The following is an 18,011-nucleotide window of genomic DNA, read 5'->3' as shown; positions in this document are numbered from 1 at the left end:
ACAAAACAAACACTCACAAGGAAAATGTGGTTTACCTATTTAGAGTGCAGTTATGAAAGAGTAATCTTGTTACTTCATCATTCATAACTTATTTTCAATTCTAAAGTTGCGTTATGACATAGTTTTGCTAAAATATTTCTTCCCAACATAATTTCAAATTTCAACAATGAAGATCATTTACCAGCACGGATTATTCACGTATAAACAGACTCTTGTACTCACTTCATTTTTGGTAACTAAATTGTAAGAAACAATCAAGGTGAGGACTAAACAAAAAGAAAAATACACCATTTGAAACATACACCACCAAGCATATATATAGTCTTCCATCCAAAATAGGACTATTTTCTATAACATAACATGCAGTTCAAATAATATAAAACAACGCATACACAAACTTAGATATTCTAACTGGACACTACAATAACAAGTGGTAGTACAAAATAGTCACTGCCATATGCTAGTCAAAGAGCTCACAGCATCATTATTGACTCCATTGTTGAAATCACTGCAAGATATATCAAAGTCTCCAAGTCCAATAACCGAATTCTGTCCAGTAACACCATATGAAGCATCATTTCCGTGGACGGTAATGGTGGGCGAAACATGTGCCATGCAGCGGAGATTATTAGTGTTGATTTGTGGTGGAGTGGTGCTCAATTGACTATGATTTTGGAGAAGCTGGTTGTTAAAAGTGGGGAGAGTGCCCCTAGAGACCATATCCTCGGCTAACTTCACCTAAATTGAACAGAAAAATTCTTTATTAGCAGCTCAACACATCATACATGATTTGAATTGTATTAAGACTGTTATTCTTAAGTGCTTGGAGATTTTTCACCCTCTTCAATGATACCTTAGCCCTCAAAGCTTCGACATCTGATTTTAGAACTCGGTTATTTGTGTTAGCATCACGAAATTGTTGACTGGCATCTGTAAGCTGTTTAAACAGGCCTGCATTTTCCAGCCTCAGTTGTTCAACCTGAGAAACTAATATATTAAAATCTCATAAAGGAAATTGTTGTAAAATATCTATGTAATTAAATTTCTATGAAGAGAAGTCAAATATTTAGTTGGATAATTCAACTAATCAAATTACCTGAACCTCCAGATCTGCCAAATGTGCTTGTTTTCTTCTTCTAGACCTTCTCGCAGAATCGCGGTTCGACACCTTCCTGAAACCATGAAAATCATGTTAAGTTGCATGAAAATATCCATCTATGAATTTATAAAACTAATAAAAAATAAATGAATGTATGAAGTACCTTCTAAGGCGCTTCATATCGACAGGGTTTGTGCTTTGTTCACAAGGACCTGCTTCATCATCTACATCAGATGGATCACGTGAGGAACCACTTGTTGTAGTTACTCCTTTGGTTTGATTTTCTCTACTGCTTGGTTTATTAGCTGACACTGGACTCGTAACTATCCATTATACAATTCAATCCAAAATAAGTTATGTGACAAAATTATATGCACATACAATGAAGTTATCTATAAATGGTAATATATATCTTGCAATGGTGGGGACGTGTGGGGAAGGTGATCTTATCCTGTATTTGAAAAAAAGTTGATACTACTGTTCTACCATTATCCATAAGACCCCAAACATTGCATCATAACACATAAGGAACAGGATATTGAGTATGCTTTTATATATATATATATATATATATATATATATATATATATATATATATATATATATATATATATATATATATATATATATATATATATATATATATATATATATATATATATATATATATATATATATATATATATATATATATATATATATATATATATATATATATATATATATATATAACATAGAGTATTACCGGTAGCAGAAATGGATGATTGAGAATCTATTGTTGCAGTGATGGTAGATTGCTTGGGAGTGAGGTTTTGGGAGGATACAAAAGTATTAGTGTTTGTCGGTTCACCACATGTTGAAAATGAAGTTACCGTATCCTGCAATTATCAACACTAACTTAATATTGTCTTTGTAATAAAACATAGGAAACTTTAACTATATAAAATATAAATAAAAATTAAATTTTGATACTATATTTAATACTAATATTTTATTAAAATTACCTTTAATTTAATTTAATTATAATTATATTAATTGATAAAAGTTTTCATGTAATTGATGATTCATTTGAATCTTTTTTAAATTTGATCAGGAAAATGGATTTAAATTTGAACTTAGATTTTCTTCAATTATAAAATTTAATAATGAGTCGGATAGTAACAACACTAGTATTTACTTCGATTTTGTTTGTTTATTTTATTATATATTTTGTTATTTAATTTTAATAATTTAAAATATTAAATATATAATTAATATTTTAAGTAATTTTTTATTATTTTAAGTAATTTTAATAATTATTTTACTTTATTATTTATAATGTAATATAATATTAAAAAAAAATTATTAAAAAATAATTTTATTATTATACATGAAATCGGAACGAGGATACCCGAATCTATTTGAAACGAATTTAAAATCTAATTTTCTTTTTTCAAGAGACTATTCTCTCAAGAGAGGTAGAATAATTTGAAAGTTTGAATTTAAGTATAAAAAAAATTGAAAACCATCTTTTAATTCCAGATTAATCTTAGTCAAACACACTAATTAATTATCCACATCTATTGTATTTATATGAATTCTTTAGATGGACTCTACTTAATTTTTTTATGTTATTACATGCTTCTCAATTATTTAAATAATTAAATTAAATTTTATAAATAAATATCTATACAATTTATCAAAATATTTAAAATTGGTCCTACTAAACCATACAATGTACTCCACATTTATATCATATTATTAATTTTATCACATAAGAAAAGGAAATAAGGTTCTCCATATAAACTAAAAAATGCATTTTTCTCTCCATTATCCAAGTGATCACCATGGGTGTTTGGGAAATGTGTGAGAACGGTGACATGGCACCGATAATAGTGTTCAATTAGCTTCTTTAATGATATTTCTTTCACTTACACGTATAAATCAAAACATAGAAAAAAATCACCAAGAATACAACTTAGAAAAGATAGGTTATGCAAGAAGTAATAAAACACTTCACTTCTGTCTTTCATAGTGATCCACTAAGATTGTGGGCAATAATACTAGGACCACTTCATAAAAAGTAGAAATAGATGATACATATATTGGCAAGCCACCTAATAGATACCATGCATGGGAGAGAAGAGTCAATACTATAAAGTAGACTTAGTGTATTTTATTTAATAAATTGGAAAAGAAATTTTTAAAAAAAATGCTTCTGAACTTGTTTTGCTTATAAAAAGCCAAAAGGAATCGCCCATCCATGTTGCTTTGTTTTATTCCTTTTCTATTTGAAGCATAAGCACTTTTTTTTAAAATTTAGTTTAGTGTTTGATTGAGCAAATAAGAAGAGCATGAAAGTTTTCTTTTTTAAATATGAAGAAATGAGATTATTATTATATACTATATTCTTTTAGTAAAAGGTGGGATTGTTTTAATTCTTGTCTTTTTTTTTGGGTGGGGGGTTTATTTTGTAGAAGAAGAGAGATTTGAAGAGGATATAACATATTATGTAAAATATAAATTAACACTTTCACTCTATTAATCAAACAAAATAAATAAAGTTATTTTCCTTTCCACCCCCTCAACTAAATAGAAATCTGAATTTGAAAACAACTAATAAACCATTTTTAGCTTCTTTGGAACACATATCTAACTATCCTAACATGGAACACCCATTAAACTCATTTATTATTGAATTAGGGACAGTATAATTAATTAGAATTTAATTGTATTTCTTCATATTTGTTGAGTTTTGATCTCTATTGAGTTCGCACACATATAGTAACTGCATAGCTTTTGAATGGGAATGACATGTATATAATTTTAATCACATAATCATTGTATATATAGTTTGCAAGCCAAAAACAAACTTTGTATATAAATCTTCTTTTTAAAACTAAAGTGTACCAAGTAGAGGTGAAGCTTAATTAGATTATCAAATTAAGTAACATGTCCATTGTTGTGTCCCAAAGTAAAAGACAAAATAAATTTAAAGTAAGTGAAGATCCTCATAAAGTAGTGCGTTCCCACGAGTTCAAAAGACAACATAATAATTTATCAATAATAATAAATTAAAAAATAACAAAAAGAGTATAGTGCACATTAGCAACGCCTTCTTCATCACTAAACAAAAATGCTGCTGACGTGGCACCTTCACAAGTTCCTTTCCTTCACCCTTTAAATACACCAAATTCCATTCACATAAAAAAAGTTCTCTATCCTATTCAACATTACTTATTCATTCATATAGAAATCAAACGCTCATCACAAACCAAAATTTCTTACTTTCAAATTTTGTGAAGGGATTCTTTTTTATGAAACTATCAATGAGGTCGAGGTTTTCTATTTTTTATCTCATGTTTAAATTTGAAAAATCAATCATTTCTGTACAATTATCAACTAAACAACAGTCAACACAAGAATTTATGTACAACTATCAACTAAACAACAGTCAACACAAGAGAATCTTCGACTACTTTAATTTTTATTTCAAATCAATTAAATTGTAGACGAGTTTAGAAGAATCAATTATTTTAAATTTGAATAAACTAAATCAGTTATTCAGTTATACAATTAGTTTAAATATGGCGGTAAAAATTTTAACAACTAATTAATAAATAAATAATTACACATATCAAAGTAAAAACTCAAAACTAAAACTATTACTAGTGATAATAACAATATTAATATGATAATTATGTTTTAATTTATTTTTATTTTTATTGTTAGTAGCGTTCTTAGCAAGCTTGAAAGTGTTTGGTTTATTAACAAAATCACTTAAAGGAATTAATTAATAAGCGTTCAAACGTGCTTTTCCGAGAAAGCGGTTGATTAAATTTATAAGTGCGTAGTGTGTGAGAGTGAGAGAGCACTGACCAGATTTTGAAAATCGGCGGCATCAGCGACGTTACCGGAGCAAACATCGCCGACGCCGGTGAATGGATCCACTTTAAACGGTTTCACGTCGATGTCGTTCGCTGATTCGGTTTCTGTTTCGACTCCTACAGTAACTGGCCGCTTCGTGAAAAGTTCGTGATCGAACTCCGTGATCCATTTGAGATCTTCGAAGCCGGAGAAAATGGAGGACGGCGTTAGAATGCTTCCCCACTTTGGTTCCATTTCGCCGGAGAGAGAAAAGAAGAAGAAAAGGGACTAAGAGAAGCAGCTTCGTGCGTATAAATAGGAAAAGTTTCGAATCATTTGATACGTGGCATTTTACAGTAGAATCATACAAAACTTTTTTGAGTTAAATTATTTTTAAAAAAAATAAAATTAATATTATATAAATAAAGTAAAATAAAATAAAATATTTTTTAAAAAAAGCAACTTAGTTGATAGACGTAATAACTAAGAGATGTATTTAAATTTCAAATTCTTCATTCATTCTAATTTAAGATAAGTAAGTCTAACAACCAATAAATTATTTAAAAAAATAATAGAAACAATAATCATTTTACTATATTTTTATTTTTATGAAGTATTGACGTATTTAGTATTATTAGCTAATATAACTAAAATAAAAATAATCAATATTGAATTAAAAATACTTTGAAATAATATATTTGTGTAAATATATTAATTATTGAGGGACAGATCAAACATTTTTTTGTGATAACAAGAGTGAAAGGACAAAGAGAATATTTACTAATTATAAACAAATTGTTAACATCTCCAAAAATATTTACTACATTTTTAAATAAAAACAGAAATTAAAATATTACGTCAATATTAAAATATATTTGAGTCATGATCTGAAGAATTAGCATGGACACAAATTATTGGTAAACAATGATATTATTATTGTGATTGTTCATTCTGATACTGTAAATGGGAAGCGAGGTAGGAAAGATAAATTGATTATGAGTTGTGAGAAAAGAGAAAATTACAAAAGGAAGAATGCATCTGAAAGCAATAATTCTTCAGAAGGAATTTATAATATGAACGTTAAATGTCCTTTTAGACTGAGATCTGTGACATGTGGTGGCACTTGGAAGGTGATAGTTAGGCGTGAGTTACACAGTCATAAAATATATAAGAATCTAGAAGGGCATGATATATTAGACCGCCTAAAAGATCATGAAAGACAATTTATGAATGACATGACGAAGTACAACACGACTCAAAGGTACATAGTTGCTGCTTTGAAAGACAAAGGTCCAGAAAATCTCACCAGTGTTACTCCGGTGTATAAAGCTAGAGCTACATATAATGCGAGCAAGAGAGGTCCATTGACGAAAATGAAAATGCCGTTGAGTCTTATTCATAGAGAAAAATACATGTGTTGTACTAGAAATAGGGAATACTTAAATGTTGTTGCTGATATCTTTTGGACACATCCTGATTTAGTGTAGTTGTTGAATATGTTTCATTTGGTGTTGATTTTTGATTGTACGTACAAGACAAATAGGTAATGTCCAGGTGTTAATTTTTTATATCTTTTGGACATATTTTGATTTATCATATTTTTGATCATGTGCGTCGTGATCATACAGGTACCGGCTACCACTGCTTGAGATTGTTGGTGTTACGTCAACAACGTTGATGTTTTCGGTAGGCTTTGTCTATTTGGAACATGGAAGGAAGTAGAACTTCAAATGAGCATTGGAGAAGCTCAAAGAGTTATTCTCTTTCGAGAATTTGTTACCGAAGGTTGTGGTGACGGACCGGGAACTTGCGTTGATGAATGTCATGGAAGTTGTGTTTCTAAATTCAACTCATTTGTTATGTTTGTTTCATATTTCAAAAAATGTTTATATGAAATGTAAAGAGTATGTTAAATCATAAAGATAAGAACATGCCATGGATCTATGGAACAACATCATGTAGGCTAATAGAGAAACTGAGTTTGTCGAACACTTGAAGCACTTCGAGACTGTTTGTGTTGATATTCCTTTATTTGTTAAGTATATGAGTGAAACATGGTTGAAACCTTATAAAGAAATGTTTGTTGCTGCTTTGACTAACAAAGTCACTCATTTAGGGAACACAACAACGAACAGGTAAACAAATGTCATTTTGATGTTATTACATTACTAAACATAATTTGACATATATTTCTATTTATGGTTTTTAGGGTGGAGTCTGCTCATTGGAGACTAAAAAACATGTTCACTACAAGCCGGGGAGATTTATGCCGAAGTTGGGATGTTGTGAACACCATGTTAAAGTTGCAGCTAAGTTCAATTAGGGTCTCATTTCAAAAAGTATTGTCAACATTGAGCATCGGTATAACATTTCATTCTATACCAACTTGCACGACTTTGTTTCAAGACAATCTATACAACACATTGGAAAGGAACTAGAAAGGGTAAAATTTATTGGTGCAAGCAAAGATGCATATGATTCCTTCGTTAGAATAACACATTGGTTACCGTGTGCGTTTTAACTTGTCGGTTTCCAAATACAAGGAATCTTGTTCCTTTAGAACCAATTCTTTTTTTTTGAAGAAATTACACATTGAAGAGCATGATGTCAGTCATGAATAAAGCGGTACACATTTGGATTTAGAAACAGAGTGTGAAAAGTTGAATACACATTTCAATACTTTGGATATTGTATGCCAGAAAGAAGTCAATTTTCCACTACATCTTTGAGAGATGTTTAGTTGTCTTAGTTTCTTGATTTCTTACATTCATACATTGATGACATTATTGATGTGGGTGAAGATGGAAATTGTGGTTTTCGGGGGATTGCAACTTTACTAGGATGGGGCTAAGTGTAGCTGACTCCCAGGAGCCAGATGAAGATTGACTCTGATCCTCTGCAAGTAGCTGACGCCCATTACATAGAGCCAGATAATGTAAATGTGGTAGAAGTTACTGATGACTTCGGCAACACCATCAACATTGCCGAAGTTACTGAGGACCTTGATAACAAGGTTGTCATGGTCAGGGTCTCTGAGTACCTCGGCCAGGATTTCCTTAAGAATTTTGCTCAGGAGGCTGTTGAAGGCTTCGCCAACGGAACCACTGATGTTTCGACCCTGGAGTCACTGAAGATTCCAATTTGATGGTGGTGACCAAAGATACTGCTGATAGTTTCGTACAAATGGATAAGGTTGTTGAAGGCCTTCAAGTGAAATTCCATAATCTGTGCATTACTGAAGATGCCAACATGGAAGTCAACATGGTCGAAGTCTCACAGGAAACTTCCATGGAGGTCGACGACGGCGTCGACAAGAAGAATACAACAAATTGGCCTTCCCAAAAGAAGAAGAGACTCTTATGGATTTCCTCCATAGGTGCCAAGGGAAGAAATCAGAAGTCATGGTATGACATCGATGCAGTGTTGTGTTCGACAAAAAAGTGGCGCACAATCTTGAGGGAATCAGGAAGGCAAAAGACAGATGGGATCAGGTAAAAGACAGATGGAATCAGGAAGGCACAATCTTGAGGGAATCAGGAAGGCAAAAGACAGATGGAATCAGGAAGGCAAAAGTGGCGCACAATCCTCAGGACCAACGGGTTTGTGGGCCTAGAAGAGCTTTCGATCCAAAGAGGTATTTCGACCCAAACAGAACTTTGGTGAAGCTTGATGAGACGAGACAAAAGGATCCTGCTACCAAACCTATCTCCTTCAAACCCACTGCAGAGGCTTCCAATGGAAAATGGGTGAGGCCGGCTTACGGTAGAAAGCGTGGCCAAGGAAAATGGCAGAACTTCGAAGTAGACAAAGGTTCGTTGCTGGCCTACCGTAAAGAATTTCAGGCGTCCAGAAAATCAGCCTACATCTCTTAGAACTACAAGGGGAAGAATCTCATGACAAGGTCCCAATGGAGAAGGAAACATAATGGGAGAAAGGCGCAGAGGGAAATTGGAGCAAAAAAGAACGTTGAATCCAACACCAACGTACCTTCCAAAAGAAGGAGAAAGAGGATTTAAAGATGGTCGAGATGATGCTTACCATTCAAGAAGAGGCAGACAAAGAAAAATATGACTGAGCGATAGCAGAAGACGAAATGCTCGAAGATGATTTCGACTCTGGGTTAGAGCCTTTGTTGGATATCATAGTTAATGTGGTCTCAGTGCTCCCTAGAGAATTTTACCAGATAACTGAGGTCGAAGATACTGACAATATCATAGAAATGGAAATGGCCGCTCATAAACCAATGTGCTACTACGTAATGAATAATGGTTGTGTGGAGGAACAAAATGATTTCTTCGAGCGACCAAATGAGGCTATGAAGAGTCATCTCAAACCTCTATTTATTACTGGGAAGGTCGAAGACGTCCCAATTAATAATATTATGGTAGATTATGGCGCAACGGTGAACCTGATGCCCCATCACCTTTTGAGGAAAATAGGTAAGTATGACACAGATGCCAAGCCTCATAACATGGTACTTTCCAACTATAAAGGAAATGTGGGTACTACCTCTTAGCTCATAATTTAGACGCCCATTTTAGAGTTACAAAATGGAAATCCCATGTGAAGATGTTTTCGACCGAATTTGATATTAGGGAGATCTAGTCGAAAGTCCTTGGATGAGAAGGGTCAGTGTGCAGTTAGGACTTAAAAATATTCTCTAATTTTTTAAAGACGGTTTTGACTGGAGATTAAAATAAAGGAGAGAACTTTGTTCTTATCTGAAACTGCTGAAGGTACACGTGGAGCATAAAGGTTAGTTGCATCCATGCAAAGTGTCATTTGTCTCGACGTGATTAAGGGGCCGTTGGAAACGGTTATTTCGATTAGTATAAATAGAAGGTCTTAGTGTTAGGATCAGTGTGTGTCAAAATGTGTACAAAGTGTGTAAAATTTACCAAGTACCCGTGTGAAGAGGAACCGTAAATTAAGAAATGTACGTTTGTTTTACACAATTGTCAGTTACTTTGAAGTAATACAATTTATCTTTATTTTTTCCATAAATACTTCTTTATTTCAAATATTATTCTTTGTTGTTAGTTATCGTCATTTCTTTTACAATCTTTTTCTTTAATTTGCGTTAGTCTCTTATTGTCTAAATAGTTCACTCATTATTGTCATCACAATATTGTCGAAGTATTCGTATTTACTAGAATTCACTTTAAACAATTAACATATGTCCTAGGATCAATTTGATCGATCCTGTAAGTGACCAAATTTAGTAATTTGAAAGATCAACGGTTGTTTACCTATTTTTACGGTAAGCAAATTGACACGCCCAGTGGGACAGTGCTAACGTTTTTAGAAAATTGAAATTGTTTTTTTATTCTGGTTATTCATTGATTTTATCCTTTTTTTCGAAAGAATTCGTTGTATGTTATTAAGGAGTGGTAAAGTAGCCACAACCAACGAACACGGACCAAGGGGAAAATCCACTACGAGAATGGCGAATTTAAATGCGCCAAATAACCAAAATTCTCAAAATCCATCAACCAGCAATATAACACCCCCTTCTTCTTCGATAGGGGCGAACACGACCACAATGCATGTGTCTGAAGTGATTCCATCTATGGCAAGTTCGATGCCCAACACATTCGATTCCCCATACTGAACCGATTTTAACTTACATTGGGCCTAGGGGCCTCCTCACACCCCCCACCGATTGGAAATGTTCTAAACAGGCCTTTGGTACCCCCTGGTTTCTCTATGTCATTTGGTGGTCGAGAACAACCGTATGGAATGCCAACTTCAGTGATGGTAAGTTTATATAACGCTGCTTCGACCTTCTCAGAACCAGTAGTTAACATAAAATCCCCAGTATTAGGGTATGGGGTTAACATGGGTCGAAACAACCAATCTTCAGGTTTGAGACACCAGACACAAATACCTAGCCTTACTAATAATTCTGCAGCAATGTGGAGACAATAGATGGACAAAAGCAACCATGAGATGGTCCAAATGCTTACCCAAACATTGACCACCGTATGGAATCCTTTGATTCAAAATACGACTCAGTCGAATCAATAGATGACATCGCAGGTGGTGCGAATGTCTGAATTCCTGGTGTACCACAACCTCATTGACACCCTCTAAGGGATTGGGTAAGGTAAAACTAGGGGGAACCTTAGAAGAAGACCCTACTATCAATCAGATCCCATAAAATCAACCGCAACCAGAGATGGTGAATCAGGAAGTAGGAATTAGACCCCCTACAATCGAACCATAAATCCCCAGAGAAAGGAAGCCAAGGATAGTAATGGTAAATAGAAACCAAAATGCCGATAATGTCATACGGCAGATTCGACATGACGATATGGCAGCAGATAATAATCTAGCAACCATGGTCGAAAGGATTATAGTTCTAAATGGGGTAAACTTTGGCCTTCAAAGGCCAAATTATACATCACCTTTGTCGGAATATATCCTACAGGAAAAAAACACCCCCTAGAACAAAAATCCCCAAATTCACTAAGTTTTCTGGGGATACTACTGAATCCATTGTCGAACATGTGGCTAGATATTTAATTGAGGCAGGAGACATTTCGGAAAACGAAGGCCTTAGGAAAAAGTTTTTCCTAAGTTCTTTCACAAAGAATTCCTTCACGTGGTTCACTACCTTGCCACAAAGTTCGATTCATACTTGGAATCAGTTAGAGAGAATGTTCCATGAGCAGTTTTACATGGGACAAACGAAGATAGATCTGAAGGAATTGGCTAGTATTAAACAAAAGTTTACTGAGCCAATTGATGACTATCTGAATAGGTTTCGATTACTCAAAGCTAGGTGTTTTACGCAAGTGCCAGAGCATGAATTGGTTGAAATGGCCGCTAGGGGCCTTGACTATTCTATTAGGAAGAAGTTAGATACCCAGTATTTGAGAGATATGGACCAACTAGCTGATAGGGTTCGACAGCTAGAACGCTTGAAGGAAGAAAAGGCTAGAGCAAATAAGAATAAAAGAGTAGTCTATGTCGATTTCAGCAATGATGACGAATGATCCTATAACGGGCCTTCAAACTTCGATGAAAATGAAATCAACCTTGCTGAGTTGAAGCAAGGGCCACCTTACGCGTGCAAGGTTTTGGCCCCGTTGAATGGAAAAACCCCTATTGAACCAGAAAAGAATGATAAATTTCCTAAGAAAACTTACACTTTTGACGTTACAAAATGTGACGAGATCTTCTATTTGTTAGTTAAGGATGGTCAAATGATAGTACCCTCGGGTGCTAAAGTGTCTCCTTTAGAACAAAGAAAGAAAATAGGGTTTTGCAAGTACCATAGTTTTATGGGTCATAAAACATCTCAATGTTTTCTTTCTAGGGATCTTGTGCAGAATTCCATCCAAGAAAGGAGACTCAAGTTTGGAGAGAAACCTCGGAGCCAGATGAAGATCAACTTCGATCCTCTATAAGTGGATGATGCCCACTATACGGAGCCAGAAGAAGTGAACCTGGTCGAAGTCACTGACGATTTCGAGATGACCGAAGTAACTAAGGACTTCATCAATGAACCTGTCATGGTTAGGATTTCTGAACGTCTTGATCAGGAATTCTTTAATGACTTCATTCAGGAAGTTGTGGGAGATGCCACCTACAAGAGTGTTGGTGTCTTCGATGCTGGAATCATTGAAGATTCCAACCTGATGATAGTCACCAAGGAAACCGCTAATGGTTTCATGGAGATAGATAAGGCCACTAAGGGTCTTCAATTACAATTCCAGAAGTTGGACATCACTGAAGATGTCAACATGGAGGTTAATATGGTCAACATATCCCAGGAGACCTCCATGGAAGTTGACAATGAATGTCAACAAGAAGAATATAATAAAATAATCTTCCCCAAAGAGGACGAAACGCTGTTTGATTTCCTCCGGAGGTGCCAGAAGAAGCAATCAGAAGTTATGTTGTGCCCCCGGTGCAGTGTTGTGTTTGACAAAAAGGAGGCCCAAAACCTTGAGGGAGTAAGGAGGGCGAAACACCAAGGGGGTCACCAAGTTTTTCAAGATCAACAAGTTGTTCAGGCCATAAGGGCTTTCGACCCAAGGAGGTACTATGATCTAAGACGACCGATGGTTAAGCTTGGTGAAGCAAAACGAAATGGTCATGCTACTAAATCCATTTCTTTCAAACCCAACACTGAAGTTTCAAATGGGAAGTGGTAAAGCCAGTAGATGACAGGAGACGCGGCCAAGGAAAATGGCAGAGCTTTGAAGTCGATAAAGGTTCGTCATTAGCTTACGTAGGGAATTTCAGGCCGACAAAAAAACCTCTCATGTCTCTGAAATTCTAAAGGGAAAAACCCTATAATAAGGTCTCAATGGAGAAGGGAGCAGAGGAGGAGGAAAGCCCATAGGGATGCTGGCGAAAAAGGAAAAGTTGAGTCCAGCACTAACGTGCCTGCAAGGAAAAAAGAGGACTTAGGCTTCAACAAAAGAAAATTTAATACTCCAACAGAGGCGACTAGAGAAAAATATGATCGAATGGCTGCTGAAGACAAAATGTTGATAGATAATTTCGACTCAGGATCATAGGATTCTTTGGATATTTTAGTCAGTGTGGTGTCTATGATGCCCAGGGAGTTCGATCGAATCACAGAGGTCGAAGATACCGACAACAATACGGAAAGAGAAATGGTTGCTCATAAGCAAGTATTCTACTACGTGATGAATAATGGTTGCATCGAGGAGAAAAATGCCTTCTTCGAGAGACCCAACGAGGCTATGAAGAGTCATATTAAGCCTATCTTCATTACTGGGAAGATCGAAGATGTCCCCATTAATAAAATCTTAGTGGACTGCGGCGCAACCGTGAATTTGATTCCGCATCACATGCTGAGAAAAATTGGCAAGTACGACACCGATGTCAAACCTCACAATATGGTGCTTTCCAATTATAAGGGTAAAGTGGGTTCCACCCTTGGTGTCATCCAGGTCGAGTTAACCGTAGAAACGGTCACAAGATCCACAATATTTATGATTGTGGAGACGAAGGCCAACTATAATATGTTACTTAGAAGGGAATGGATACATGGGGTCGGGGTTGTGCCATCCTTAATGCACCAGCGAATCATCATATGGCGTCCAGATGGTATTGTCGAGAATATAGAAGTAGACCAAGGGTACTTCAAAACACCTATCAACCATATCGACAGACGCCAGTTCGACAAGCAGTTGGCCAATATCGCTCCATGTGATTTGGCCGATTTTGCATTTACTCATAACGATAATGCTTATTGTTCCCTATCGTTGCACCCTTACAATGGTTTTCGCTGGGACAAAGAAGTGGTGGGCGAAGACGACTTTGGGTACTTAGGAGCGTCAGGAATTGAGCCCACGGGTTAGGGAAGCGAATTCAGTGCTGATGATTGAGTTCGAAGCGCTAAAAAGGATTTCGGCTTACATAGCCGAAAACAAGCAGCAATCGGCCTTGGAGGCCGAAATAAAAAACATGGATGTCGAAGCCAGTAAAGATTCTCATCAAATAGGTCCTGGAAAGGACTTTGGTCCAATGCCACCTGATAAGGTTCAAAACAAAGATCAAGGCCAGAGGCTCGACGCTATCTAGGATGATAAGCCTTCGGGTTTCGAGAAGGATCTGCTAGCAATAAATGTTAAAATGCTGGCTCAAGATCCACTTGAGGAAATAGACTTGGGAGGGGGATTGATAAAAAGGCCAAATTACATTACCGCCAATATCAGCCCTTAAATCAAAGTCGAAGTAGTCAAGTTGTTGAAGGAGTTCAAAGACTGTTTCGCGTGGGACTATGAAGAGATGCCTAGTTTGAGCAGAGACCTGGTCGAATTGAAGTTACCAATCAAGCCTGGGAAGAAGCCTATCAAGCAGAACCCAAGGCGATTTGCACCTGCAATACTCTCGAAGATCAAAGAGGGGGTTGAAAGACTTCTTCGTTGTAACTTCATTCGTACAGTCGGGTATGTCGAATGGTTAGCTAATATTATGCCTGTTATTAAAAAGAATGGTACTTTGAGGGTTTACATAGACTTTAGAGATTTAAATACTGCAACCCCAAATGATGAATATTCAATGCAGGTGGCAGAAATTCTAGTCGATTCTGCTGGAGGCCATGAGTATCTTAGCATGCTCGATGGATATTCTGAATATAATCAAATATTTATTGCGGAAGAGGATGTCCCAAAAACAGCATTTCAATGCCCTGGATCCTTAGGCACCTACGAATAGGTGGTAATGCCTTTTGGTTTGAAAAATGTTGGGGCAACATACCAAAGAGCAATGAATTTGATCTTCCATGATTTCATAGAGACTTTTATGAAAATTTACATAAATGATATTGTCATTAAGTCTGTTTCAGGGAAGAGCCGTATAGACCATCTTTGACGATCCTTCGAAAGGATGAGAAGACATGGTCTAAAAATGAATCCTCTCAAATGCGTTTTTTGTATGTAGGCAGGGGATTTCTTAGGCTTTGTGGTCCACAAAAAGGGAATTGAGATAAACCAGAATAAGACCAAGGCTATAATGGAGGCGAAAGCGCCATCAACAAAGAAAGAATTACAGTCACTACTGGGCAAGATCAATTTCCTGAGGAGATTCATCTCAAACCTTAGTGGGAAGACGCAAGCTTTTTCACCATTACTTTGACTAAATAAGGAAGGATTTTAATGGGGTAAGGCTCAACAAGAAGCATTCGATAAAATTATAGAATACTTGAGTCATCCACCAATCCTGACACCGCCTTGCAGAAATAGGAGTATGAGATTGTACATATCTGCATCTGACAAGACTTTAGGGAGCATGTTGGCTCAAGAGGATGATAATGGCATTGAAAGATCCATCTACTACCTTAGTAGGGTCTTAAATGATGCAGAAACTAGGTATAACATAGTTGAAAAATTGTGTTTATGCTTGTATTTCTCTTGTACAAATTTGAAGCATTATATAAAACCCGTTGATGTTTATGTTTCATCTCATTTCGACATCATTACACATATGTTGTCCAAACCAATTTTGCATAGTCGAATTGGAAAGTGGGAATTAGCGTTAACTGAATATTCCTTAACGTATATGCCATTAATGGATGTTAAGGGACAAGTGATAGCATATTTTATACTCGACCACTCCATAGTTGCGAATGTACTGGACTATCTCGAATTAGAACCTTGGAAGTTGTACTTAAATGGGTCTAGTCACAAAGATGGAACATGCTTAGGAGTTTTAATTATTTCTCCCAATAAAATTCCAACAAAACTCAAGTATAAAGTGGAGGGCCTCTACTCGAACAATGAAGCTGAATATGAAGCCCTCATAGTCGGACTTGAAATATTATTGGAATTGGGGGCAACTCGAGTCGAAATAATGGGTGACTCAGAGTTAGTTATAAAACAGATCACAAAAGTATACAGATGTATCAAGGAGAATTTAATTATGTACTTCATAATAGCCAGTCAATTGCTAAAAAGATTCGAGATGGCTAAAATTCAACATATACCTCGATTGGAAAATCAAGTGGCTAATGATTTGGCTTAAATTGCATCTGGGTATAAAATATCAAAAGAAAAATTGCAAAAAGTCATCGAAGTCAGAGGAAAAGTTGTATCAACCAGATTAGCCCCGTAAGACTTAGAAAAGACAAAACTGGGATATGCTGATGAAAAAAACTTCGAAATATTGGCAATAGACAATTTGACAAACGAAGATTGGAGGAAACCAATAGTGGAATATCTACAGAATCCAACAGCGTCTTCTGATCAAAAAATCAAGTATCGAGAGTTAAGTTATTTTCTTTTAGGATTGGAGTTGTTTAAGAAGTCTCCCGAGGGAGTTTTGCTTAAGTGCCTTAGTGAGTCAGAGGCATATTTAGCCATTTTGACTGTCCATAGTGGGGTATGTGGGGCACACCAAGTTGGCCATAAGATGAAATGGATCTTATTTCGCCATTGAATGTATTGGCCTACCATGCTGAAAGATTGCATCGAATTTGCAAAAGGATGACAAGAATGTCAGGTACACGCGGGCATACAACATGTCTCTGCGAGCGAATTGCACTCTATAATCAAACCTTGGCCATTTAGAGGTTGGGCTTTGGATCTAATTGGGCAAATTCGACCACCACCATCTAAGAATCAGAGGTATATTCTAGTGGGAATTGATTATTTTACGAAATGGATCGAAGTTATACCTTTACCAAATGTAAGCCAGGAAGATGTGATCGATTTTGTCCAGAAACATATTATTTATAGATTTGGAATCCCAGAGACTGCCACAACAGATCAAGGGTCAGTATTTACTGGTCGAAAGATGCAAGAATTTGCTAAAGAAATGGGTTTCAAATTGTTAACTTCGTCGCCATATTATGCTCAGGCTAATTGACAGGTCAAAACCACTAATAAGGTGATTATTGGTTTGATTAAGAAGCATGTGAGGGAAGAAGCCTAGAAATTGGCACAAAACTTTAGATCAGATTTTGTGGGCATGTCGTACTTCTCCCAAGGAAGCCACAAATTTGACCCCATTTCGACTGACCTTCGGTCATGGTGCAGTTCTACTAGTAGAAATTTACCCACAATTCAGAGGAATTCAAAAGCATCATGAAACTCCATCAGAGTCATATTGGAACATGATGTTGGATGAATTAGTTGATCTAGATGAAGAAAGACTAAATGCCTTGGAGTTATTAAAATGGCAAAAGAAGAGAGTAGAGAAGTCTTATAACAAGAAGGTAAAAATCAAAACATTTTCTCCTGAAGACTTGGTCTGGAAAGTGGTCCTTCCAATGGATCGAAAGGATAGGACCTTAGGGAAGTGGTCTCCCAAGTGGGAAGGCCCTTTTTAAATTTTGAAAGTGTTCTCTAATGATGCCTATGAGATCGAGGAACTTAATGAAGACAAGAGAATATTGAGAGTAAATGGGAAAAATTTGAAAAAGTATAGGCCAACACTCTAAGAGATAAAAATAAGAAACGAGTAATTGTGTATAAGTTAAGCAGAGCCAATATGGTAAAAGGTGCCAAAATGGTTTGCATTTGATTTAAAGGCCCAAAGGGCTAATGTTCATTACAATTAAGACTTATATTCATCACATCAAAAG

General features: G+C 35.7%; 2 protein-coding genes across 2 annotated transcripts; one reads left to right on the top strand and one right to left on the bottom strand.

Moving 5' to 3' along the window:
- Positions 1 to 290: 290 nt before the first annotated feature.
- Positions 291 to 5,236, bottom strand: LOC127097646 (basic leucine zipper 9). The gene is made up of 6 exons (XM_051036144.1): positions 4,958 to 5,236; positions 1,845 to 1,977; positions 1,263 to 1,422; positions 1,097 to 1,172; positions 854 to 979; positions 291 to 738 (listed from the first exon to the last, which is right to left on the bottom strand). The coding sequence occupies exons 1-6, from the start codon at positions 5,198 to 5,200 to the stop codon at positions 448 to 450; spliced, it is 1,029 nt and encodes a 342-aa protein (XP_050892101.1). The 5' UTR covers positions 5,201 to 5,236; the 3' UTR covers positions 291 to 447.
- A 704-nt stretch (positions 5,237 to 5,940) lies between these two features.
- Positions 5,941 to 8,090, top strand: LOC127093856 (uncharacterized). The gene is made up of 5 exons (XM_051032756.1): positions 5,941 to 6,428; positions 6,574 to 6,631; positions 6,908 to 7,080; positions 7,155 to 7,284; positions 7,803 to 8,090. Exons 1-5 carry the CDS (start codon positions 5,941 to 5,943, stop codon positions 8,088 to 8,090), a joined length of 1,137 nt encoding a protein of 378 aa, XP_050888713.1.
- The last annotated feature ends 9,921 nt before the right edge of the window (positions 8,091 to 18,011 follow it).

Source organism: Lathyrus oleraceus, chromosome 6, assembly GCF_024323335.1.
Source record: "Lathyrus oleraceus cultivar Zhongwan6 chromosome 6, CAAS_Psat_ZW6_1.0, whole genome shotgun sequence".
Taxonomy (NCBI): domain Eukaryota; kingdom Viridiplantae; phylum Streptophyta; class Magnoliopsida; order Fabales; family Fabaceae; genus Lathyrus; species Lathyrus oleraceus.
Note: the sequence above shows the minus strand (reverse complement) of the source record. Positions and strands in the feature narration are given on the sequence as shown.